Here is a 25,907-nt window from a genome sequence, read left to right as displayed (position 1 = left end):
CAGTTCTACTTTTGGCCTTCACAACATCCCCTGGCAAGGAGTTCCACAGGTCGCCTGCGTGTTGTGTGAGGCAGTACTGCCTTATGTTTGTTTCAGACCTGCTGCCTATTCAGTTCATTGAGTGACCCCACTGTTTCCAAACCAGTCATGGTTTTATAGCCCTCTAGCATACCCCCCGTTAGCTGTCTCTTTTCCAAGCTGAAAAGTCCCAGTCGTCTTAATCTCTCCTCAGATGGAAGCTGTTTCATCCCCTCCTCCTTCCCTTCTCTGCACCTTTTCCAGTTCTGAGCTACCCCTTTGGAGCTGGGCATCCCACCTGGCCAGGAGAGCTGCAGCGGCAGTGTGGCCCGGGGGATTCAGTGGACCGAGTCCTAGACCAGCTTCGCCACCGGCCCGCTGGGTGATGAGTTCACGGCGCAGGCGCTCAAACACCCTCCCCCCGCCCCGTTATGGGGATTGACGGGGGTGGGAAGATGCTCTCAGGCACGTGGGAACGCTTTGGGGGCAGTGCAGGAGCCGTTAGCTGGGGCGGGGGGAGGATGGTGGAGTGGGGTCACCCTGGCCCGTGATCCTGGCTGGGTTAGTGGTCCCAAGCATGGCCCCCGCTGGAAGCGAGCAGGACACAGGGGCTGGATCAAGGCCCATTGCTCGGGGTTGGCTGCCCTCCCGCTTGGATGCGCTATAGCTGCTCCTGCGCTGGGATCCTCCCGAGAACGTCAGTCCAGGACGCGGCGAGCTCCAGGGACCATCCACGGGCCGGAGCAGCTGCTCTCCCCTGTGAGACGCTGCCTCCTCTGCCGCTCGGGGCGCGCCCTCCCCCCGCAGCCCCGTCTTTCCAGTCGGCGGGGAAAACCCAGCCCCTGTCCCCTTTGCAGGCATTGAAGATCCCGCAGGACGGCGCCGTGGCCTTGTGACCCAGCGTGGGGCTAGCACTGTCCAGCCAGCCCGTCACTTTCTAAAGGCTCCGCTGGCTGGCACTGGGGACAGGCTCTGCTGGAGGTGCCCGAGGTCCCGTTCTGCCCCCCCAGGCGGGTTTCCCGGCAGGGCTCCTCCCCGGGTCCCTGGACAGCCGCAATTACTGAACCGTGTCATTTCAGAACGATTTAGCGCTGACGAGCGTGCAAACTTCCTCCCTCTCTTCCCCTTGGCTCCTTCTCCTCCGCGGGGCCGTAAATTACAGGGGCGGCTGCGCGCTCCCTCCCGCCCCGCTGCAGGCGCCGAATTCCACAGGCTAAGAGAGCTGGCTGGGGTGCGGGGGGGTAATTAGCCTCCGTGTTCACTGATTTGCTCAGGTTCGCAAAGGAGGCACTTTCCCCCGAAGGGTCCCTCCCGTCCCTTCCCAGGGAGGTCCCTGGGGGAACCTGGGCACCCCGCCACACCGTGCCTCTGACGCTGGTGTTGCTTTGCGCACGCAGGGGACCCACGGCCTGTCAGCGCCCAAGGGCCACAGGCCGGAGGAGCTTGTCCAAGATCCCGGAGGAGACGTGGAGCAGCCACAGTGACTCTATGTGGTGGCAGAGCTTCTGCGGCAGGCAGCAGGGCTGCCCCTGGGGAAGCAGCATGCTGATCAATGAGCCGCTGGACGGCTGATTCCACCCTATGGGAGTTAGGGGCCTGGGCACGGCCGCCATGGTGCAAGAGGAACATTGCAAAAGGGTCCTGCTCTGCAGCGCAGTCCATGCTGGAGCACAAAGGGGACACGGCAGCCAATTAAAGGCTATTCCCCAGCTGCCCTGGCTGAGCCCAGGCACGCGTGTTTGACTGAAGTGTCTTGCAGCAGGAAAGCCTGTCTGGCTCCCGCGGGCCAGACTCGGGTCAAAGCTGGAGATGTTGGGAGCAGCAGGTCCCGGCCCCCTGGACACAGCAAGCGGCTCACCCGGCCCCCCCACCACACCACCACGCCAGCCGCCGGCAGGTCATTGCAGGTTTTATTCGTTGCCCTGCACATACAGCGTGGCGGGGGCCCTGCGTGGCCGGGGGCTCAGCGGGGTTTCTCTCAGTGCCTCCTCTCAGCTGCTGCTCTGTGATCCGGAGCCACTCACCTTGGGAAGGGGGTGGCCTGGGCTTTACCGCCAGCCCCACTCACAGATGCGGGGGGCTCCCGTGGAAGGGGCCAGAGTGAGCCGGCCGCGTGGGGGCCCCACTGCTGATCGCCGTGGAGCGTGACCAGTTTCGGCCCCGTGGGCTCGGGACAGTCCTCGGACGCCAGCTGCGCAGCCTCGTTAGTTGCACCCCGGCCGGGCGGTTCTCCCCTGAGCCTCGCCCAGGCATGATGGAAATGGAAGGTGTCCGCGGGGCGGTGCTGTGATCGCGCTGCCTCACTGTCCCCTCCGGACGGCTCCGTGGCGGGCCGCTTCCCCCCGCGAGCCAGCCCAGGGCGAGTTCGGGTCCCAGCCAGCTCTGCCTTCCCGTCCGCCGAGCACCCGGGGGCCGCCCGCAGCCGGCGCTGCTAGGTCAGGCTGCTGGGTGGAAGGCTGCCCGCTGCACAGGGAGGGGAGGGAAAGGCAGGGTTAGAAGTAAACCGGCGGGATCGACTCCAGGCCCCATCCTGCAAGCGACACAGAGCCCACACAGCAGCACTGCAACAACAGGGGGTACCTAGAGCAGGGGAGGGGTGTAATAAAATCCTGCAAGCCGGCGAGGCTGCACTCTTCCTCCAGCTACTGTACAGCCGCCCCTGCGCAGTGACACACCCGAGTGCCCGTTCCTCTCTGGCCGCCAACTATCCTGTGGCAGTGAGTTCCACAGGCCAAATATGAGATCAGCTTTTCATACACCAAGCAGCCTCCCCTTCCTGCTTTCAATCCCTCCTAAAGGAGCCTCCTTTCCTATGGTGATTTCTTGCCTACAGGCCTTTGAAGTTGCGAGCTGAGGTTGCCATGTGAGCCAGATGTCTGTGCATATCACAAAACCACTGCCAATACTGCGGTGCTTAAGGGAGGCCCCGGACTGGGAGAGCAGGGGAGCTGCAGGTGGCAATTGAGGGCTAGCAGCGGGTGGTGGGGAGGACCCAGGCCTGGAAGAGGGGGTGAGCTGATGCAGATGAGGATTGAAGGGTATCAGCAGAGCTGGGGGGACCGGACTGGCTGGATCGGCAGAGCTGTGCATGTGGAATCTCACACCCTTGTCCACGTTATGCCCTGCAGTAGCCGGAGCTCTGAGCTCCTCACTTTGCTAAGTGACCGCAGAACAAAAACCAGCCTCTCCTGATGTGCCCGTGACGGTGCCAGAAGAGCCGCTGGCAGAGGGAGGCCTGGCACATCGGGCGAAGGACAGAGAGAGGCAGAGAGATGCTATGCGTGGGGACAGAGCGGGAAATCCTTGCCTCCCACTCCGGGGGTCTCCTGTGAGTCACTCGCTCGCCTGCGTCTATGTCAGAGGGACGGGGACGGACACACGTCTGCAGGCTCCTTGCACACTGACCCGGCGAAGCCGAGCCGCGACTCACCGTCAGCAGCACGTCCTGGTTATCAGCCAGCGCCTGCTTGGCTAAGTAGCGCTCCCGCTTGATCTTCAGCTCCAGCGACCGCGGGACGTCGGGCACCATCCAGTCAATGAGGCGCAGGAAGAAAAAGACCACGTGCTGGTAGGGGGAGGAGGGGAAAGCAGCAAGGGGAGAACGTGGGGGGCAGGCAAGGACAGACGGACAGAAAGTGAGACGCAGGGACAGATGGACAGAGAGGAGCAAGCCACATGAAAAACAAGAAGACAGGACAAGATTCAAAGAGGCTCCATTCGAAATGCCGAAGTCTTCTCGATCCTGTTAGGCTGGGCCGGAAGGGAAGGCTGGCCCAATGGTTAGAGCCCTTGCTGGGCCTCAGCCCCCCATCTGTGCAGTGGGGATACCAGCCCTGCCCTGCTCACAGGAAGTCGTGAGGACAGACACGTGGAAGATTGTGTGGGGCTCAGTTACTACAGTAAAGGGGGGGCCCTGTCGGCTATGTGGATCCCAGTCCGACAGCAAATGAGGGCTCTCCACCAGCCCCCCGCCGCAAGCCACTGGGTTATTCGCCGAGACGTCTTTAAACAGTAGGCGGGGTGCTAACCGTGGCCTGGACCCAGCCCCCCACCCCTCGGGCCACACTCAGTGCCGTCCGTCCCTTCCCCTTTGAGTCACAAGGTCCTGGCCCAGCCCTGTTCAGAAACAGCCCCAGCCAACGTCCCTCCCGCTCCCGGCGGGTGACTGGCCGTCTTCAACACCTCCAGGTTTGCCACCTAACCAAGGCTTTGCATTCCTGGATGCTGGGAACTTCGTACCAAACCCCCAGGGGCAGGGAGCGTGTCTGTGCAGCGTTCGTACAGCGCCTGGCACGGGGGGGGGGGGGGTTGTGAGCTGTGACCAGGGCTCCTAAGTGCGACGGTAGCGCAAATAAATCCAAACAACAGTCACAGCCTCTCGCCAGATTCCTGCTGTCTCTGCTGGAGCTGGACTTGGGATACCCAGCCCAGATTCATCGTCACATTCCTCCTGACGGGCATGCTGGATAGCCGGCTGCCCTGGTTAGGGTGCCTGGGCCTCTGGATGGAGCCGGGGGCAGGAGGAGGGGAAGGTGAAAATGCAAATAACTGAGACCGAGCAGGAAAGAACTTTTCTGGCCCTTGGAGAGGATCCACAGCTCGGGGCTGGTTCGAGCTGGGGCTTCGGGGGGAGATTTGTGCGTCCAGCCTGAGTCCTCTGCCCTTAAGAGCAAAACCCCTGGAGGTTTCTGATCCGCTTGGACAGAACCGAGCCAGCACTCCGAGTCTCCTCCAGCCAGCGGAGGGAGAAGAGCAGGAGACGTCTCCGTGCAGCTCTGACCGAGGTGCTGGGCTGGGGGCACCAGAGAAGAGTGATGAATGGAGGAATGGCTGGGGAGGGGACCGTGGGGACTTGGGGCATGTTGGTGTTCAGATACCAGGGTGCTGGGCACAGCCTAGGACCCTGAAGGGACAGAGCAGAGGAGAAGGGGCAGCCCTTGCTCTCAGGCCGGGGCCAGCACAGTGGCAGGGGCTCGGAGCAGCCAGGGGGGCCCACGGGACGCTGGCCGTGCCCGCGCAGTGCCAGCCCAGCCTCACCTCAAAAGCGATGATGAAGCCCAGGCGGACGGCCAGCAGCTTCCAGTAGAAGAGGGTGTAATTCCCACTGGCATCGCGGAAGGCTGTGTACCTGGACAGAGGAGCAGCAGCTTAGGGGGGGGCTGGCTCGGTCCCCTACTCGTGGGCCTCTCCTTGGTGGGAGGAGGGGAAAGGCACTTGACTGACAGCCCCCCCCCATTTATCTGCACAGCTCCCACACGCCATCCCCCCAACCTGGAGCCCCTCCGGGGGGCAAGTGGGGAGGTCAGGCCCATTCAGCCCTGGGTCCCTGCTGACCTGCCAGCGAGTGGCCAGCCGGTGCCAATGGGGGTGGAGGCTTCCTGGGAACCGCCCCTTGGGAACTGGACTGAGACCCAGCAAACTCATCTCACGCAAGCCCCTGAACCCCCTCCCGGCCCGAGCCTGGCACCTGCACATGGTGTGGTTGCTGGTGGCCAGGTAGCGCCGGGGCGAGTAGGCCAGGGTGAAGTTGACGTAGCCCTGCAGCTGGCCGTCGTGCTCGTACTGGTACAGGAGCCGGGGAAGGAAGTCCGAGGTGAAGGCGATGAGGAAGGCCTGCGTGTGCAAAGGACGGGGTTCAAGGGCCAGACCCCCTAGCCCACCCCTCCATGAACAGCGCCACCCCCCTGAGCTGATGTTCCCTGCCGAGGAATGCACGGCGCTGCCTCCGGGGTGTCTGGGGGCGCAGGCCTCAGGGAGCGATGAAGGAGGGGAACCCCGGCCCCCCACGGCTGGCTGGGGCCAGCCACGCTCTCGGGAGGAGAGTGGCCAAGTCAGTGCAGGGTTTCAGGGACTGCACAGAATCCTAGAGGGAGGCCTGGACGGGACCTCGAGAGACCACCTAGTCCATCCCCTGCACCGAGGCAGGCTAAGCATCATCCAGACCTGCCCTGGCAGCTGTCGGTCCAACCTGCTCTTAAAAATCTCCCCTGATGGAGATTCCCCAAGCTCCCTGGGCAATTTCTTCCAGTCCTTGACTACCCTGGCAGCTGGGAAGCTTTTCCTAAACTGCCCTCGCTGCTATTTAACCCCATTGCTTCTTGTCCTATCCTCAGGGGTTAACGAGAACAATTTTTCTTCCTCCTTTTAACAACCTTTTATGTTCTTGAAAACTGTTACCCTGCCCCCCTCCGTCTTCTCTCCTCCAGACTAAACAAGCCCAGTTCTTTCAATCTTCTCCCACAGGCCAGGTCTTCCAGACCGTTAATCATTCTTCTTGCTCTGCTCTGGACTTGCGCCAGTTTGCCCACATCTTGCCTGAAACGTGGCACCCAGCACTGGACACGATCCTCCAGTGGAAGAATGACGTCTCGTGTCTTGCTTACAACACTCCTGCTCAGACATCCCAGACTGACATATTTCGTTTGTGATTCACTATACCCCAGATCCCTTTCCGCAGTACCCCCACGGCAGTCACTGCCCACTGGGGACAGGTGCCACTGATGGGTCCTTCCTAAGGGGAGGGCTTCGCATTTGTCCTGGCTGAATTTCACCCTCTTCATTTCAGACCATTTCTCCAGTTTGTCCAGATGGTTTTGAATGCTAATCCTGGCCTCCGAAGTGCTTGCAACCCCTCCCAGCCTGGTATGGTCCGCAGACTTTCCAAGTGGAAACTAGGCCATTGTCCAAATCATTTCTGAAGATATTGACCAGACGCAGACCCAGGACAGATCCCCGCAGGATCGATAGGCCCGTCCCGCTCGGTTGTGTATCATTGCTAACTACTCACTGAGCCCGGTTCTCCAGCCAGTCGTGCACCCACCCTCCGGCAGGTTCGGCTGGGCTGTATTTCGCTAGTTTGCTCAGGAGAAGATCATGTGAGACAGTCTCAAAAGCTAACCGAAGTCGAGATACATCCCCCCATCCACAAGGCTCGTTACCCTGCCAAAGAACGCTGTCTCTCACCTCACCTAAGACCAGATGGAAGGGGTCAGGTGGCAGAGAGCCAGGAGAGGGGGATTGAGTACCATAGGGAGACGGGGGGAGCACAGGAGGATGCCATAGGGACGGAGCTCCTCCCACCCCCAGCACCTGGACAGAGAAACAAGGCACAAGGTGCAGGGAAAGCTGGGGCAGGTGGTACCCTGCTCCAGCAGCCTCCTGTCTTCAGAGACCATCCCGCAGGCAGACTGGGCAAAATCCACCCCCTCTTCACTGCTCCTTCAGCCGCCAGGCTTTGTCCCGTGCTCAGGGAGCCAGCAGGGCATAGGAGGGGCAGGCCCAGAGGTGGGTGAGTTGAGAGGAAAGGGCACTGGACTGTTCCTGGCTGTGGGGGCTGCTGAGCGCCCGGCCTGGGGACTATCCCAGCTGTGGCTGGGAAACCCATCAGGGCGCCGGGACCGGCCTCCGAGAAACCAGCTCTGCACTCACGTTGATGACGACAGAGATCTGAGCCAGGACCTCCAGGATGAAGAACCAGACCCCGATGTCCTGGGCGCGGTCGGCCACCGGGCGCCGGTACTCGCACACGAACTTCTGGGCGTCCAGGCGGATCTCCACCCAGTTATTGAGCAGGGCGAAGAGCGGAGCCAGCGGGAAGGCGGCCACGAAGATCGTGGTGAACCCGAACTGCAGCACTGGGAACCCGAGGGAGCAGGGCGTGAGCAACTGCCCTACAGGAGGGTGCTCAGCCCGGATCTGCCGCCACCACCCCATGCGGGGCGCGCCCCCATCACCCGCTGTCCTGTGCCACCCCACGGAGCACCTCCTGCTGGGAGTGGGGCAGCTGGGAGCTCCCCCTTCGCCCGCACTCCTGCCCTGCTCTCTACAACGCTGCCTATTGGGACAGGCTGGGACAGGGGTACCTGGGACTGGGGTACCCCCTTCACAGCCAGCACGTCTGCCCCGCTCCCAGCAACGCCCCTGCTGCTCGTGGCTGGGAGCTCCCAGAATAGCTGGATTTATAAATCAAACATCCCGCCCCCGTCCGGGCCAACGCGCTCCCTCCAGCAGCGGGGCCAGCACAAAGAGCCCTGCATTCATCATTAAGGCTGGAGCTCGAGTGGCCCGCCATCTGGGATTTCCACACAGGCCCAGCCGGAGTCGCTGGCCGTCAGCTGCCTGCGCTTCTCCCACCCCGGCCGGCTGCGCCCCCTCGCTCACCCATCTCCAAGTACTCTTCAAAGAGCCCCTCACACTGGAGCAGCTCGTAGTCCTCCTCCCAGCGCGGGGGCTCCTGGCCGAGCTGCGCGCCCCGCACCCTGGCCAGCTTGCGCTTCTGCCGCCAGGCCTTCAGTTTGCTGCGGAGAGGGGAAAGGGGGGCCGAGGAAAATCCATGGGCTGGTTCTGCCTGTGTGTGCGTGGAGGGCGGGGGCTGCTTTGATAACGGCCAGAGGGAGCAAGGCACGTGGCCTTGTGCTGCACCCTAACCTATATCACACGGGCACCAGGGCGCTGCCCAGGATTTCCCTGCAACCATCATAGGTGCAAACTGCCTTCTGCGACAGCTGGGTCAGTGCCAGAGCCCCCCAGACACCCCCCGGGCATGGCAAGAGGGGAAACCCAGGCTGGATTTCTGGGCCGTACGGACCAGGCCCCAGCTCAGCCCTGGAAACCTCCTTTCCCCGTCACTGAGTGGCAGGATGCCCGCAGGCACCTGCCTGTAACCGAAGGCTGCGCTCACTCACAAGCCTGGCCCGCCCCGCGCCTTCTGGCTCCCGCCTGGGCTCCCTGATGGTTCCCAGCCCTGGGTCTGGGGTGGGGTGTGCGCCAGCAGCGCCTGGCCCCCGAACGCCAAGCAGTCTGGTGTCCTGCCGTGGCCCCGCGGCTGCCCCCATCCCCAGGGCTGCGCTGGGCACTCACGGGATGACGAACTCCTGGATGTTGCTGATGATCTGCTTGCCCACCATGATGATGAAGAGCTGCTGCGCCAGTTCGATCAGGCACCCCCCGGGGCCGCACTGCAGGGGCCAGGAGAGACAGGCGCACACGGCGACTCAGGCTGGGAGCACAGGGCGAGCTCACCTGGCCTGGGTTCGCTCGGTGAGGGGCTCGGCCTGCAGCCCCCAGCACTTCCCCGGGTGTAGAACGACCCAGCTTGAGGGAGAGAGACCTGAGTCTCGGGAGGTCCTGCCCCACACGCTCCCAGTGCAGGTCGGGAGATAGCTGGGATTGCACGGCCTCGCCCACTGGCAGCCCCAAGCGACTCAGCGTGTCAGAGCCCCCATCCCGTCTCTGAGCGCGGCCACTGCCAGATGCAATGGTGCCGTGATCTGCCCTGGGTGGAAATGTCTTCCTGGCTGCGGGCAGCATCACAGGAAGCCCAGCAGGGTCCTTAAGACCGGGCCCCTCTTGGCCGTTGTGGTGGGAGATAAGGGGAATGTCTCCTAAGGGCTGGGAGCGCGGCGGATGGGCTGGAGGGACCCAAAGGAAGCAGTGAGTCTAGCTGGTAAAGGACCAACCATCTAAGCTCTTTGGAACAGGGACCAGCTCCTGGTTCTGGGTTTGTACAGCACCTAGCGCCATGGGGTGCTGGGCCACAGCTCTGGTAATACAAATAGCAGCCTCCCTGTGGTGTCCTCCGCCCCGTATACTCACCTCCTCGTTTCTCAGGCCAAACAGCGTGCCGTACTGCCCGGGGTACCCCACAAACCTGGGGGGACAGGAGATGGCCGGTCAGTGTTTCTCTGATCAGCGGCAGGGCAGGCATCGCCTTGCTCATTTCTCACAGTGACTAACCGCTGGGGCAGACTGCTGAAGGGGTTGGGTGGGGTTCTCCATCTTCTGAGGGCTACAGAGCCAGCCCGGCTGCCTTCCTGGCAGATACTTTCACCAAACACAACTGCATGGGCTCAGCACAGAGCAAAACATCCTCAGGCCTCTGCTACGCAGGGCAGAGCAGACGCCCTAGCCACGTCCTCTGACCCCGCATCTCCTTGCTCTCGCCCAGCCTGTCCCAAAGACAGAGCCCCCAAGGCACCGGCTGCCCTCCCTGGCAAGGAGGTAGATTTAATCCCTTCACTTTTCCCCCCAGCTGCCTGGACTTTGCATGGGTCCGTGTCTGTGGGGTCAGGGTTCAAGGCTGTGGGTTTGAACCCTGAGCAGGGCAGGATTCTGGTTCACCAGCTCCAGAACCGAGCTCACTTTCGCTCCAGCAAGGGGAGACTGAACTCAGGACACCCGGCAGGTTTGGGATTGTTTTAAACATAAATTAGGTGCTAATTCATCTGTTCCGAAGAATTTCCAGCCGTGGCAGGGAGAGCCGGGATGCGGCGTCTCTGAGCCAGCCAGCTGGCTGGTTATGCAACGCCCCCGGGGATCTGACCCTCTTTCAGATGAGTGGGGGGATGGGGGGGGTTTCCGATGTAATCTATTATGTATTAATAATAATAGAGCGTCCTGGCAACCAGCGCGAGGACCCACTGGAGGAGAGCACAGCAGTGTGATGGCGAGCGATAGGTTCAATGGTGCATTCATAAACCTTGCCCACGTGTGGTTACAAGGGGAATCTCCCAGCCCACAGCTGAACAACGCATCCATTGTGTAGGGGTGTCTGCAGACACATGGCACTGTGACCCCGGGCAGGACTGGCGCAGCCAGACGCTCCACAGATGAGTCACACCTGCTCTTTTGTCCTCCCACAGGAACCACATCATTCCTCCCTGGCTGATCACTGCGCACCTTGGGTCCGCTCCCGCCCTACACGGGATGTGATTGAGCTGGGGGAAGGGGCGTGTCAAGTGCCAGCCGCCCGTGCCCAGAATCCATCTCCCTGACCAGTGTCAGGACGGCGTCGAACAGCGATTGGAAGTCACAGGATTCGGGGTAACACAACAGCCGTACAGCCACCCAGCCTGCTAACCCGTGCCACGCTCAGCGCACGTTGCTGTACGTGTCATGCACGCTGACATGCACCACGGGTTCTTGCATGCACCACGTATAGGCGCCTATGCCATCATGTCGTACGCTCACGTGGCATGCACGTGTACGGCTCGTGCATGCACCGTGTGCGCCGTGCACACTTACATGTGCCACACATGCTGTGCACGCTTGCTGGCGTCGCTCGTGTCAGCTCAGCGGCACACGGCGCCTCGCCTAGCCCCGCGTGGCTCGGGGACAGAACGTCTCTAAGGCGGCTGCAGACGCCGGGTCTGCCCCTGGAGCCCGGCTCCTTGCTACCAGCGCATTCCACTCCCGCCCTGCCTCGGGGAACCCCTGGACGTGTAATTCCCGTCACCCTGAGCCCCCGTGCACACACGCACACCGCCGGGAGCAGCGCCTCGTCCCGCACCTGCCTTTGAAGAAGGCCACGTAGAAGGGGGAGGAGTAGAAGTTGACGAACTGGAAGATGAAGACTTTGAAGGTGAAGGCGTCCTCGTGCAGAGTCTGGGTCCGGTGCATCTCTGCCGAGGGGACAGGAGGGGACAGCGGCGGCAAGTCACGCATGTGCCCGGCTAGCCAGCCAGCTCCCCGGGCTAGCGGGAGGAGGTGTCACTTCCCACCCACATGGCTCCTCTGCTACTGAGGACGCCGGCGCCCCTCACTCCACATCTGAGCCATCCCCGGCTCACACCAGCGCCTCCTGCTGACAGACCAGGGCCCAGCCCCTTCCAGGATTTCCAGTCACAGCTCGGCCATCAGGGCTGAGCCGGCTGCAGGACCCAGACATGTCCACACTACAGGAGCAGGGGTGTTTGTCCCCCTCTCGTGACTGGTCCGGGTAAGAGACTACTATCGCTGCTCGCTTAGGAAGCTGCTCCTTTAGCTCACGCGGGAAAGGCTCTTTTGGGCACTGAACGTCTCAGGTTCAATCCCTGCTGAGGACCGATGGCGGGAGGGTTGTTACACAGTCGGCAGCTGGGGGAGTCTGGTTCTCTCTCCGGCGGGGAGTATGCTGACAGGGGCTACTAGCTGACCAGGCCATGGAAAAGATTCAGGCACTGGCAGGGGCGTTCGGTGACCTGCACAGACCAGCGGCAAGTGCACCAGCCATTCACAAAGTCTATAGGCCCACCGGTGACCTCGGTGCAGAGCTTATCCCGGCGGGAGTGACCAGCCGGTGGGTCCCTGAGAGCCCGTCCCCTCCTCCCACGCAGGGTAAAGTCCCTCGGGAAGGTGCCAAGGTCTCGGCAGCTGAATTGGCCCGGGCTGGAGGAATGTATTTATTTCAGCACAGCTTGGATCTGCCGTACAGCCCTTCCCCGAGCCCTGCCCGCACCTGCACAACACAGGTGCGGGGCAGCATGTCTCGGGGTGACACCATCCGGCCCTTCAAGCCGCAGCAGCCCCGAGAGGGAGTGGCCCCCCCGCCCCCAGCTCAGTGCCTGGGCCTAGGCTGAGGTCGCTGCAGGACAAGGGGAGCAGCACTGCCACGGGCTTCTCCTACTCACCCCACCTGGTGAGCGTCTCCGCCAGGGCGGTGTAGACCTGGCTCATGAGGAGGATCAGCGCCAGGTTCACCAGGGTGCTGCTGATGTTCGCTATGTTCCCCGCCTGCAAAACAGCGAGAACAGCAACACGCTCCCCTCCCAGCAGCCTTGCCAGCCCTGGGAGCTTCCAGGGTCACAACTCACCCCTGGCCCCTAAGGCAGTTCCCAAAGCACTTCCCACAGGAGGGCGGGGTCACTTGCCGCATTAGACAGATGGGGAAACTGAGGCACAGGGCCAGGAATAGAAACCGAGTCTCCCGAGTCCTAGTCTGACAGTGCTGGATCAAAGCTGGGTTCCCACCCGGCGACCAGCAGCGCTCCCGCCCTGGTCGCTCCCAGCTCCCCGGGCAAAGCCGGACGACAGGGGCTCTCCAGGGCGGGGGGCTCACCTGGGTCATCAGAACGGCGTTGCCGGTGTGGTACATCATCACGCTGACGATGCCACGGTACATGATCACTGAGACCAGGAAGATCATCACCACGCACAGCTGGGGAAAGGGGGGGCAAGGGGAAGCCAGGCATCAGCGGCGGGAGTGGGACGGCCTGGCGCTGGACTTGGGGAGCGCCCCGACTCGGACTGCTCCCGCGCGCCAGCGAGACGCAGGCTTTGAGCCTCCCCGAACTCCCAGCGCCCAACCCCAGCTTGCCATGGGCTCAGGGCAACTCTTGGCCTCAGTTCTCCTGCGGGGCTGGGGGAAGTGAGGAGTGTCTGGTGGAGACGTCAACCTCAGGTGGGTCTCGGCCCAACTTTGGGGGACCCCCTGTTACCCCACCAGGCTCCTTCTCCGCGTGCCGAGAAGCTCCCGTTCTCCTGGTGGAAGGAGCCCGTCCCAGCCGGCCGAAGGAGGCCAGATGTCACGTGGAGACGGACAATCTAACCTTTCCCCACCTGCGCCAGGGGCTCCTTTCAAAGCTGTCGGCACCCAGCCCACGTCCGGGGGCCTCCCTCACAACCCCTCCTGTGTTCCCCAGCTCTGCCGGGGTCCCCTATGCTCCGCTCGGGGGGCAAAGGCCTCAGGGGATCAGGAACGGGACACAGGCCCCTTTGTGCCTAAACTGCCCCACGTCAGCGGTGACAAAAGTCACTACCACCATGTGGTGGCCATTGCGCTGGCCAGAGTGAGATGAGTTTGCTGGGTCTCAGTCCCGGCCAGAGAGGAAGGCTGGCCTTGGGGACCCGCCCGGGATAGGAGGCAGCAGAGCTGTGTTCGGGGCCAGAAGCCTGCGCCCCGGCTACCAGGAGAGGAGAGGAGAGGAGAGGTCTGGGATGGGAATTGCCAGCAGCACCTCCTCTCCCTGCTCCGGCGCTGGGTGTCTCTGACGCACCCGGGCGGCTTCTGGCCCAAGCTCCGATACCTGTGCTGGTTGCCTCCTGTCCAGGGCCGTGGCCGGGGGCTACAAGTCTGATCCCCAGCCAGACGGTTCAAAGAGCAGGGCAGCGTCCCGTCTCCACCTCCCCCGGGCAGGGGACGTCAGCCCTTGCCCCACCCTCCTTACCATGAGAACAATGGCCATGGAGCCCGTCAGGATGCGGGAGAGGCGGTCCCGCGCCGGGAAGTACGGCTCCTTCAGCCCCGTGATGGGGTTCTGCTCCATCCGCGGGGCCCTGGCAGCGAACTCGGGCCGGGGCCGCTCCTGCAGGGAGGAGACACAGAGCGAGAGGCAGATTTAGCCGGGCTTAGCCGGGCGTGACTGATGTGGTTCCCCCTCTCAGGACATCCCCGCTGGGGAGAGAACCGGCTCTGCTGGACTCTTCTGGGCACTGGGCACCTGCAGGTGCCTGCAGCAACAAGTGTGACCACGCCCTGCCAGCGCCCGGACAAACCTGGCTGAGTTACGTTGAAGGATCTTGGGCGTTCCCGGTATTACAAAGGCCAGCGTTTGTGTCCTTTCGTGGGACAGCTCGTGGCCTCTTTTCAGGAGGGAACAAGGCCGATGCAAACCCCGGGCAGGTCCCATGCTTCGGAGAACTCTGCTAGAACGCTGGAGCAGACCCGGCTGAAATAGATTCCCCGGGGAATCGCTAGGAAGAGGAACACGCAAAGGCACCTACTCTGGAAGATCTCCTGTCGGCGCATCGCCCTGGAGGGGGAGGGCTTTGGTCCGCTCATTCCCTATTCAGGGTCTCTCCAAAGACCCGGAGGGGATAAAGGGGCGACTCTGCCACTCCTGGGGCTGCTAGTTCTGCGCTCCAGCTGTGAGCGCTGGGTGGGGTTGCAGGACTAAGCAGGGGGCCGAGGCTGGCTGGACTGAGGGGGTGATCTCCGGTCAGCTGCCCAGCACCTGTGCATGCTCCTTTGTGGTTTGGAACAGGTTTTCTCTGCAATGCTCTTACCTTAGCAATCAATGCGCCTGCTTAGAGAGCTGGGGGTAACGCGTAACTGGGCAACACACGGCTCAGAGCCTCTGGAGAGAAAGCGAGCGCTGACGCTGGCCACGAAGCAGCCTGCCTTGCTCAGTGTAAGCAGAGGGCAGCGCAGCCTGGAAATACCCCGGCCAGCAGGGAGAGACACGGGTTTCCACCCAAGAGAGGTGACGGCTGGGGAGCAGAAGCCTGAGGGTGGGGGCCCTTGGTGGACCATGGAGGGGGATACAGGGGGATACAGCGACATCTGCCAACCCTGTGCACCGCTGGGGAAATCTGTGCATCACTGCGCTCGGCTCTGCTCCCCTGGCCGGGACTGGTGCAGCTCGTGGTTGGAGGCCTGCAGACAGTCTCCTTCAACTCTATTGGTCCGTGCCTGTGCTTTGGGGTGGGGGGTGCAGACGTGCATCCAGCCACAGCCCCCTCCGTCCGCAGGGAGGAAAGGGACAGGCCCCCCGCTCCCCGGGGGATCTACGTAACGCACGTGTGCATGCACAGGCATGCCTGCCCCCGTCCCGTGCAGCGAGGAGGACTGGCAGCAGATGGACTGAGCTAGACGTGGCGGGCGGATGGCCAGGGGAACCCACCTCCTCCTCTTGGAAGTCCATGCAGTCCCAGTGGTGAGCCAGCGTGGCGTTCTTCCTCTTCCAGTACTCCAGAAAGGTCACGGCCCAGAAGGACATGAAGACGCTAAAGAAAACTGTCCCGGGGTGATCAAAGAGGTAACCCACCTGCGGGGGCACAGAACAGAAGGGCCGCCCGGCCTCGTCACCAAACGCAAAAAGCCCTTTCCCGGCACGTGCCTTTACGTCTTCACTGCCTCAGTCTCAGACCCCCAGCACGGCTCCCTACGGCGCCTCCAGCTGGCCCTGGGTGCTCTCCTGGAACCAGCGCTCCTACGCCTTGGCCTGGCAGAGGCTGGTACCAGCTCCTGGGGCCAGCACCACCACGGCACTTCCTGCAGCGCCTGGAGTAGCCAGCAGCTCCCCTGCAGTCAGAGAGTCCGTCCCCTCCCCGCAGCAGCCCAGCGGATGCTCCAGAGCACGGGTTCACGGGCGTCTGTGCAGGGAAAGCCCCAAACGTGGGGATTTCTTTTTAATCACTAGGGGAGCCCACAGCATCCAGCCCCCTGCAGCAGCAGAAGCTGGGCCCGGCTTGCGTCACCCCTGAGCAGCCTCACCTTGGCCATGGGGCAGATCTCGGAGATGTTCCAGCTCTCACAGGTGTCGCACAGCGGACACATGAGGAACCGGCCTTCGCTCTGGCAGATCTCCTGTCTGGGCAGCGAGCACAGGCTGGGTTAGCGGAGCACACGGCTGCTGAGCAGAAACACGGGGCTAGCGCTTCACCAACCCCCCCCCCCCGCATACATGCACACGCACGCACAGGTGCCCACACGCACCGCCACGTGTGCACACAACTACACATACAAACAGGCCTGTGTCTGCACGGACACACGTGAATGCACATGTTCTTGCACTGGTAATTCTCATCAGAGAACCCCCCACAGCCCCTCCCCCACGCTCTGTGGACGTTGGGGTGGTTTTTCCTTCAGGAAGGGTCAGGACGGCTGGAGCAGGTCTCCATCCTGCTGCGCCAAGGGCCCTGCCCCACCCGCCCTGCGAGGCAGCAGCACAGGGCCATGGCAGCTTCTAGGCCGCGTGCTACGGGGAATCACTGCTCCGTGCACCCAGGGCCTGGCGCTAAGCATGCCGAGTGCGAGCGGGGGAGTCAGGGCCGGGGGGCGGTATTCACCGGCTCTCTGCCCCCCCACCGCTGCACGGGAGCCCCTCACCCCCTTCTCGAGGCTGGGAAGAGCGTGTGACTCAGGGTCTGAGGGCTGAATGCCAGTGGGAGGGCACCAGGGTGGGGGGGATTGGTAGGGGGGCAGCTGTCTCCCTCACACACACACCCCCTTGACCCCCCACCCCCGGGCTGCCAACCCCAGCCCCGCAGACTCACGCTGGCGTGTTGGTTCCCATGGCCGCCAGGCCCACCAAGAAGACCACGGTGCCCACGGCCGCAGCGGGGAGCAGCCAGGCCGTGTAGAATCCTGCAGAGGGGACGGGCACATGAGACCAGCCCCTGGGGGAGGGCCGCACGGGGGCCCGGAGACCCGCTCCCGCCCCTCTCCATCAAGGGTGGAGCACCAGGACTCCTGGGTTCTCCCCGTTTGGCTTGGGGCAAGTCCTTCCCTGGTCCATGCCTCGGTTTCCCCAACTGTAACAATGCAGACAACCATCCCGCCCCACCCGGCAGGCTGCGGGCACAGAGCGCCCCGCAGCACCTCAGCTCGCCCTCTTCCACCCCACGCCCCCGTGGGGCAGGAGCGCAGGGCACTGGCGCAGCACCCCCATGGCACCGCTGGTACTTAGGGACAGCGCCAGGGGAACGGCCCATGGGGTCCTGCCCTGTGGCTTTCTCCGTACCAGTTAGGTGTGGGTGACTGCTCCACGGCACCCCCCGGCTCACGGCCTCCTCCAGCCTCCCGTCCAGCCCCAGCTGGTACCCCAGGTCATCTGCCCCACCAGCAGCACTGGGGTCAGCCTTTGCAGAGTGCCCAGACGCGGCCAGGACGCCGAGTGGCGCCGGGCGGTGCCTCAGGCAGCACAGGCTGGGTGAGCCCAGCTGGGAGCAGAGAGAAGCCCCGGGTCTGTGTGTGTCCAGCAACTCCAGGAAGAATCCCCTTGATCCCCATCCCGGCCCCGTGCTGGACTGTCGGACGCTGCACCGGGGCGCTGGGGGGGGGGGCGGTGGCTGGGGGGCAGAGGCTGCCAGGGGGCAGAAGAGAGAAGGTGGCGGACTCACCCAGCCAGGCGAAGTAGAGGGCGATCTTCTCCCCGAAGTACTCGCGGATGTGGTCCAGGGGCTGGTAGCGGCGCCAGCAGCCCCACTGGGCCCAGAAGCGGTAGAGGACCTGGCGCGGGTTCAGGCCTTCGCCGGGGACCTCGTATTCGGGCGTCTCGAAGGGGCCCTGGGCAAGGCGACAGAGCAGGAGGCAGGTCGGCTGCCCACACAGCCAGGGGCGACCAGGGAGAGGGGCAGGGTCTCCGCGCTGCCCAGGGGCAGGCCGGGCAAAGGCTGCCCACGACACCCGCCAAGCACCAGCCGCAGTGACCCAACAGGACCTCATCACAGCTCTGGGGGGGGGCGGCTCCCTCCCCGGGTCCTCCCATCACAACTCGAGGGGGCGGCTCCCTCCCTGGCACCCTGGGGTGGGGCGCCCCCCCCCCGGGCAGCCCCTACCTCATGCAACGGGAAGGCAGCGGCGTACACCCGCTCGTTCAGCAGCCGCTCGATCCCGATCTCGGCGCGTTTCCGCTTCCCGTAGACAGTGCGAGCCAGGATCTCGTAGACCTGCCGAGCCGAGGGGGAGCGGGGCCGTCAGCAGAGCCCGCCCTGGCCATGGCGCGTGGGGCACAACCACCCCAATAGCCCCCGGCTCAGAGAAGCACCAGTGCAGTAGCTGCCTTGGGCTCTGCTGCCCCTACGCTCCCCTTGGCCCGTGCTAGGTGCTGTACAGGGCAGAGGGATCCTTCCTGACCCTTGCTCGGGCAATCAGCCGCTCCCTGGAGCCTGAGATTTCCTCCGTCGCTGGTCCTAGCGTTTCCCACCAACTGTGGGGCCTCTGAAAGCAGAAGCACGGAGCTGGGCACGAAGGGGGAACCTGGACTGGGGGTTCCCCACAGATGGGGGGGGGAGGCAGGGGCTGGATCCAGGGGGTTAAATGGGCCCGGTAGAGAGGTAGGGGCCAGAGCTGGATTTCAATCGGGCATCCCGCCGTGTGGTGCGTCCGCGGAGCTGATTCAGCCGCCTCGAGCGCAACGGGAAAGAGGGTTAACTGCGGCCCCAGACAGGGAGGCCCCGGGGCTGGGCTGGGGCAGGAGAGTCTCACCCCAGCCTACTTACGATGCAGTGTCTCTGGGTGTTGGTGAAGAAGGAGTCCCGGGAGTGGCTGCCCAGGAACCTGCGGGGGATAAACGGCAACCAACAGCCCCGTGGCCGGCAGGCCAGGGCATGGAAGAGCAAGGATGGCGCTGCCTGGCGGCCTGAGTCTCCGGGCCCGGGGTCCCCATCGCCCCCGGCAGAGCCACAGGGACAAGCCTGGAGAAACGAACCTGGCCAGGACACTGAGAGGAGTGGGCCTTGCTACAGCGCCCCCGAGAGGTTTACGTGGGCAACGCACGGTCTCATTTACCCAGTGTTTGTGCTGGGCCCAGCACCAGCGTATCTGGAGGCGCCAGGCAGGGCAGGGTGTACAAGGGTGTCAGTGGTGCCACGGACCCGGGCCCACACTCGGACCGTGACCCCGTCTCACTCCACTCCCACTCGGCCTCTCCTGCCCCCCATTTCTGCTTGGCCTGCCACGGGGGGGCAGGAGAGGGGCTCTGTCCTCCTCCCGCTGCGCCTTTCCCCCAGCACCCCTGTCCCTGGCAGCCGGGCCCGGGCGGGGAGCGGAAGAGGCAGGACCTGCCGCTCGGGGTCGGGGGGAGGTTGCGGCGCTCCTGCTGTAGTGTCCCACGGGGGCCCACAAAGATGTTTGGCACCGGGCTCAGTAAAGTTTCATCCAGCTCTGGGAACAGGCACGGCGGCCCAGCACCGGTCTGGGACTGCGGTGACCTGGCTTCGAGTTCCTGCTCTGCCCCAGACGCCGGGTGACCTTGGACACATCATTCGGCCGCTCTGGGCCCGTGGCCCAATGGGGCTGACACGCCGGCCGGCTGGGCCCCCAGGGGAGTGAGACGATAAAACACAGTCAAGACAGGGAGATGCTCAGAGACTATGGGGATGGGGCCCAGGGCCGAGATCCTGCGAGTCATTCCCCCTCCCTTCCGCGCAGGTTCGATAATTGCTTCGTTAGCCGGTTAAAAGCCTGTCTGCCGGCCTCTCCGGGGACATCCCTCACCGCAGGGCTTCCCGGCACAAAGCGCCCAGGAGTCGAGAGCTGGGAGTGAATTTCCTGACAATGCTTCTTCCCCCGGCCAGGGCTGGAAAACCTCTTCCACTGCGATGGGCCCCTGGGGCTCTACGTCAATGGTTGGAACATCAGCCGAGGCCGGCCCAGCCCAGAGCGTGTCCCACCCCGGCATGAACGGCCGGCTGTGTCTGTGTCTGGGGCAGGCAGAGCAGGGAGTCCTGGGGCAGTGACACAGGTGCATCGGCAGAGCAGGGGGGGCACAGAACTGGACTAGGGGGTGGTGCTCATGGGCAAGACAGAGGGGCATCAGTGGAGCCATGTGTGTCTGGCTGGCCCACCAGGTATGAGGCTATATAATGCCAACTGGCGGGCGCCAGGGCTGGCGTAGGAGGCCCGAGGGCTGGGATGGCAGGGAGCCGCGGGTCGGGATTGAGGGGCACCAGCAGAGCGGGGCGTGGGGGGAAACTCTCGATTTCACAATCACCCAGTTCACCCGCAAGCCCACGAAGAACCGTTGCTTGGCCAGGGACCCACCCAGCATCGCTCGATGGGCCCTCCCGGGCACGGGGTGTGTGTGTGGGGGTGTGTGTGTGTTCCCGCAGCCCCAGCCCATTGGGAGCCGCTGCCCCCTTCCGTGGGGCCAGCTGCAGGGCGGCCCCGGCTGCTGGCGCAGACTCACTTCTCCAGCTTGGACTTGCGGAAGGCGCAGGTGTAATAGTCGGGGGGCTTGTTGGGGACGTGCTGGCGCAGCGCGTTGGGGACCCGCAGCCTCCGCAGGACCTCGTCCGAGCCGTTCCGGTCCGGGTTGGGCTGGGCCTGCGGCCGGCAGAGGGAAGCGTCAGGGCTGGAAGCTGCCAGGGGAACCTCCCAGACAGACAGACAAACAGACAACCCTAGCACAGCTGGGGGGGCTGGGATAGCCGAGGGCTGTAGGCTGGCACTGAGGGGCATCACAGAGCTGCAGGGGGGGAGCAGGGTGGGGCAGCAGGGGGCTGGGGGTCGGGATTGAGGGGTGCTGGCAGAGCTGGGCCAGAGGCACCTTTCCCCGGCACAGGGCAATGGGGGGCTGATGGAGAGACCCTGCCCCGCTGGGCACCCACCGCCCCAGCCTGCTGGGGCGCACGGACCTGCAGAGGCGCCCGCATGCTCAGCTCCTCGGCGTAGAACACCAGCAGGTCCCACGGGGCACTCAGCTTCAGGTAGTGGATGGTCTTCCGCTCGCTCTGCGTCTCCTCCTGGGGGGGATGCAGGAGGGGGCTGAACACGGAGCCCTGGGGGGGACGACTGAGCTGCCATGTGCCAGTGTCCCGGGGCAGCGCCACGCCAGGGGCTCGGTGGCATGCATGGGACTCACCTTCTCCATCAGGAGCCCGGCCTTGCTCAGATTGTGCAGGAACTTCCTCCTCCAGTGCTCCTGGCGCCCGCCTGGCCGCTCGCCTCTGGCCTCGGGGGCCGCCTCCCTGCTGCCCTCCTGGGACGCCAGCCTCCCCCTCCTCTTCCTCGGGGGGCGCACCTTCTCCTCCCAGACCAGCACGAAGTCTGCGGGGGCAAGGGGAGGGGGCTGCGGGATGGCCCTGCAGCAGGCCAGGGGCCGGGAGCCGCCCGCAGGACCGGGGGGTAGCAGAGGAAATGACCGTGATAATAAAGCACCTGACCCAAAGCGTGCAGGGTGTGGGGGGGAAGAACTGCCCGAGGGTCCCTAGTGGGGGGGATCCTACACATACGCCCCCCCACCCGCCGCTGGATGGAACATCAGCCCCGCTCTGGCGTATGCAGCCCTTGTTCTCCACCAGCTGGGGCTCCACCCCGCCAGCATTAGCAGAGATTCCCCGGGCCCTGCAGCGCCCCCCCCACAGGCTGGTGAACGGGGTGCCCCCGAGCCACAACACGCAGGTGTGAGCGGGGCATTGGGGAGCCGAGCAAAAGCTTTGGGCCATTTAATTACGGCCACGTTAGCCTGTGGAACCCTCTGCCACATGATGGTGCTGAGAAAAGAAATGTAGCGAGCACAGGTTCTCAGGGCCTTGGGACTGGGATGCAGGACAGGAGAGCTCTGTTTGTATTCCAGGTCCCTCCCCCAGCCTAGAGGGGCGGAGTCACTGGACCTGGGACGCAGCTGATTTCGGGGGACAGCTAATGAAAAAACAGGAACCGGGGCGGGGGGGGGGGGGGTCACATGGTCAGACGACGGGAACCGGAAACCCCACGCCGCGCGCAGCACCGAGCGCGGGCGTCGCGGGGCAGGGCCCGGGGGCGCTGCTCACCGATCTTGGTTTGCCCATCTCGGAAGTAGTTGCCCCCGGGGATAGGGCCGCAGCCTTCGCCACAGGGCACGTAGATGGGATCGTCCTCATCCTCTTCATCCTGCCGGCCAGCGAACAAAAGAGACAGAGGAGGGGAGGGAGGCGGGAAGGGATCAGGGACGTCCCATGTGGTCCCCACGCCCAGGGTCGGTTTCGTGGTCTCTGCCTGGTGTGGGCACAGTAGGGGGGTGTTCCAGGGCTCAGGCGGGATCTCGCACTCGCGACAGCCAGACGTGCTGCTTGGCCACACAGCTGAGCCGGGGCCCCTCCATCCCGACCCGCAGCCCCTGCGCTGCCAGGGGCCCCCCCAGCCTGCAGCCAGGGAGAGCCTCCTGCGCTCAGCCTCCTCTGGATCCCGCCGCCGCACGAAGCCAGGACAGGGGCTGAAATACACACGGCGCCTGCCGGAGGGAGCTGTGCAGCCAGGCCTGGAGTGGAGCAAAGAGCAGCAGGAGATTCTGCCCTGGAGAGACCCAAGCTGTGCCCCTAAACCCACATCGGGCGGGGCAGCAGCTGGGCGAGAATGACGGGGGGGGGGGTTGGTTTGCTGGGGGTTGGGCAGGTCTGGCTCCTGCCCCCAGCTCTGGCAGGGATTTTATAATGAAGGCGGTTCCCAGAGATCTGGGACATGGCAAGAGCTGCAGGGTATGAAACTGGCACCCGACCCACCCCCCGAATAAAGATCACAGCCCAGGCATGGCCCCGGGGAAAGGAGGAGGCGGGGGAGGGGGATTGAACTGGAAACAGCTGGAAAAGCAGCATTTCCAGCTGTGGCGAGGCAGGGAGGGTGGGACTGATGCCCCGGGAGGCAGATGCCCCTGGGGAAGCCCCTCGGGCCTGGCTCAGCTGCAGGGGAGGCCGGGGGGTGGGGAGCACAGACCCCTGTCCGTGTGGAGGTCACTGGAGGGCGGGGATATTTACGCTGCCCTCCAGATGGGCAGGAAGGGGTGAGGTATTTCCACTGGAGCTCCCAGTCTTTAGCTAAAGCAGAGAGAGGCCCCGTGGGGCTGGGGTGCCCTGCCCAGGGAGGTCAGAGGGATCCCTGCCCCGGCCTCCTGCAGCCTGTCTGTCTGTCCGTCCATCCGCTGTGAAAAGAGTAGAGGCTGGAAATGGGACATGACTTGGGGGGCTCTGGGGGGCTCTCCACTCCCAGCTCAGACCCTGGGCTCACAGAGACCTTTGGGGACGAGGGGGAGCTGGCGATGCCACCCACGTTCTGCCCCGGGGGCCCCCGTGGGAACCGGAGCTGCTGGCTCCCCAGCAGTGACGTGGATCTGTGGGGGTCGCCGTCTGTTCCCTGAGGCCAGGTGCCGGCACGCCCGGCTGTAGTGACCAGCTCTAGCGACCGGGCAGCAAGGCATCATTTCTGCAAGGGCCACAAGTGAAACGAGCGTGTCGGTCTCAGCTGAGTCTTTTGTCAAGGTGGCTCCGGCCCAGAAACAACAGCCAGTCTGGCGAGAGGGGCAGCTTGTGTCCAGAGGGGCCCAGCCCGGGGAGAGCTGGGGGGCTGCAGACCGGGACTGCGGGGCGTCAGCAGAGCTGCGTGTTGGGGGCACTGTGCTGGAAGAGCAGGGGATTTTCTCGAAACGAATCCACCAGTTTTCTAGACACCCGTCTGGGTTCTACCGGGGCGGCAGGCACATCCCAGCATTGGGTGCCCTGGATACAACTTTACCGGGTGATTTTCTCACCAGCACAGGCAAGATTTAAGGGAACGAGGACGGAACCAACTGCTCCGCGTCAGCTCAGACGGGGAGCAGCACAATCGGCTCCCCCACCGCTGCCCCCGGGGAACAGAACCCCTGAGAACACCCCCGCACCCTCACCAGGCAGCCCGGGCGAATATCCCGTCACCACCGCCAGCCGCACTGCCAGGGCCCGGCCCGGGTTGCTGAGCGCTAGTGGGCCTCACCCTGCTCTCCCTCCCAGGGCCCCCACGTGGGGGGAAAAAAGGGGTACACTTTAGCGGGGCCCAAAGGCCCAGGGGGGCCTGGCCCAGGCTGCAACCCCCATGGGTGTGTGCGTGGTGGGGGCCCGTGTTACGAGTTTGTACCGGGTCCGAAAAAATTCTGCTGGGGCCCTGCTCCCTCCCTCTGGGCCTCCAGGAAAGCAGACCCCGGGCTGGCCCCGAGCAGCCAGCCCCCCGCAGGGCCCGGTTAGCCACTCTCCCCGTGGGCCCCCCTTGTACTCACGGAGCCAGCGTAGGGCCCCCCGTTGTGGACGGTGCTGGAGGAGCTGCTGGACAGGTGAGAGCGGCTCTCCTCCAGGGCGATGAGCAGACTGGTGTCCTGAGCGCCTGCCTCCGACCCCGTCCTGCGGATCATGGCTCTGGGTCTGCGGTGGGCAACGTCAGGACCCTGCTGCCCTGGCCCCCTGGCCCGCTTCGGGGGAGTGATAGGAACCAGGAGCGATCACTGCCCCGAAAGGGGAGCAGCTGGGGGCCTGGGCTCCAGCCCCAGGGATGCACTGAGCAGCGTGGGGGGTCGGGTGGGGGGCTCCTCTACTCCAGGAACCCCAGTTCAAAGCACTCCTGCAGCATCCCTGCACCAGGAGGGGGGGCGAGAAGCGGTGGCAGAGGGAGAAGGAAGCACCCGCATTCCTAGTTAACCGGCAGCTGCTGTGGGTCTCCCGCACCTGCCCTGTGCACCGGCCTGGAGCGTCTCCAGAGGGCTGGATGGAGCTGCCAGGGGAAGGGGTCCAGCAGCAGCGGCAGCGAGCGGTGGCTGGTATTTATAGAGCTCCAATCGTGCAGCAGGGAGGCTCTGCTGCTGGGGGAGGAGACTGGAGTCCTGCCTAGGAGGGGGGGCTGCATGGATGGAGCTTTCCATTCCCGGCAGAGAGCAGCGGATGCAGACCTGCTCCGGTGTGGGGCTGGAGGTGCCTGGGCCCCACATGACGCAGGAGGGTCAATGGCAGGGTGCATGGCAGGGTGGGGAGGGCCGATGGAAGCTAGAATTACCCAGTCATGAAAGAATTAAGGGCTTGTCCTCCTTCTACAGGTAGGAGGCAGCAGCGTCTAGTGGTTAGAGCCGCACTCAGCTAACTGGTGTCACAACAGCAGCTTCCCCGCACCAGCGCAGGATCCCAAAGCGCTGCCCACACTCGATGAATTCAGCCTCACAACCCCCTCGCCCCAGGAGGCAGGGCAGAATCACCCCCGCTTCACAGATGGGGAAACTGAGGCACAGAGCAGGCACCCACATCCAGGGCAGGAACCTGAACGCCGACCTCCTGATTGCCAGGCCAGTGCTCTGACAGCACGTCTACACGCATCTCACCCCGGCCTAAAGAGCCACTAAGCTACAAGTTCAGGGGAAGCCAGAAATAAGGTTTTCCCCTCCCTGCCCTAAGGGAAGGAATTGTAAACCCCCGGTTCACTTTGCTGCGCTTCCACAGTTTCTTTACGCTTTTGGCCACCTTGCACAATGCACACAGACAAGTCGGTTCAGGGCCCAAGCAGGATCTTTTCGGGCCCAGTACAAATGTGTAACACGGGCCCCCTCCCACACACACAATGGGGACTGCAGCCTGGACTGGGCCCCTCCCGGGCCTCCAGGCCCCCGTAAAGTGTACCCTTCTTCCTCCCCTGTGGGGGCCCTGCACTGGTTGCACTTCCAGGCTCTTCTGCAGCAGGTCAGAGCTGCAGTCTCTGCGCTAGGGGGTTAGAAAAGCTGACGCTGCTGCAATCCTGGCCCGTTCGTGTCGGGTCTCAGCGTCTATTCTCCTCTGGCCTTCACACAGCCTGCATGTTCCCTGGCGAAAGGAGAGGAAGTGCGTCAGTTACAGTTCTCGTGAGCCTCTCGGCCTCTCAAGTTTGCGCAAAGTCCTTGTCCCCAGTGGAAAGAGACGTTAAATATTAAAGACGCCTCCGTGAAAAC

General features: G+C 64.0%; 1 protein-coding gene across 2 annotated transcripts; it reads right to left on the bottom strand.

Moving 5' to 3' along the window:
* Positions 1–1,910: 1,910 nt before the first annotated feature.
* LOC137165135 (anoctamin-7-like) lies at positions 1,911–24,353 on the bottom strand. Of its 2 annotated transcripts, none has more exons than XM_067566219.1 (23): positions 24,222–24,353; positions 21,991–22,090; positions 21,081–21,265; positions 20,854–20,961; positions 20,406–20,542; positions 18,718–18,775; positions 18,055–18,165; positions 17,617–17,782; positions 16,771–16,861; positions 15,989–16,085; positions 15,396–15,539; positions 13,941–14,078; positions 12,833–12,931; positions 12,405–12,507; positions 11,306–11,417; positions 9,613–9,667; positions 8,878–8,975; positions 8,179–8,315; positions 7,447–7,652; positions 5,486–5,631; positions 5,056–5,146; positions 3,424–3,583; positions 1,911–2,481 (listed from the first exon to the last, which is right to left on the bottom strand). In XM_067566219.1, the coding sequence occupies exons 1-23, from the start codon at positions 24,351–24,353 to the stop codon at positions 2,450–2,452; spliced, it is 2,706 nt and encodes a 901-aa protein (XP_067422320.1). In that variant the 3' UTR covers positions 1,911–2,449. The 2 variants fall into 2 exon arrangements, with proteins under 2 accessions (XP_067422320.1, XP_067422321.1); XM_067566220.1 differs by having other exon boundaries at positions 3,449–3,583.
* Positions 24,354–25,907: the final 1,554 nt, after the last annotated feature.

Source organism: Emydura macquarii, unplaced genomic scaffold (assembly GCF_026122565.2).
Source record: "Emydura macquarii macquarii isolate MOO-44397 ecotype Brisbane River unplaced genomic scaffold, CSIRO-AGI_Emac_v2 contig_2768, whole genome shotgun sequence".
In the NCBI taxonomy this organism is placed as follows: domain Eukaryota; kingdom Metazoa; phylum Chordata; order Testudines; family Chelidae; genus Emydura; species Emydura macquarii.
This window is presented reverse-complemented; position numbering and strand designations above follow the sequence as displayed.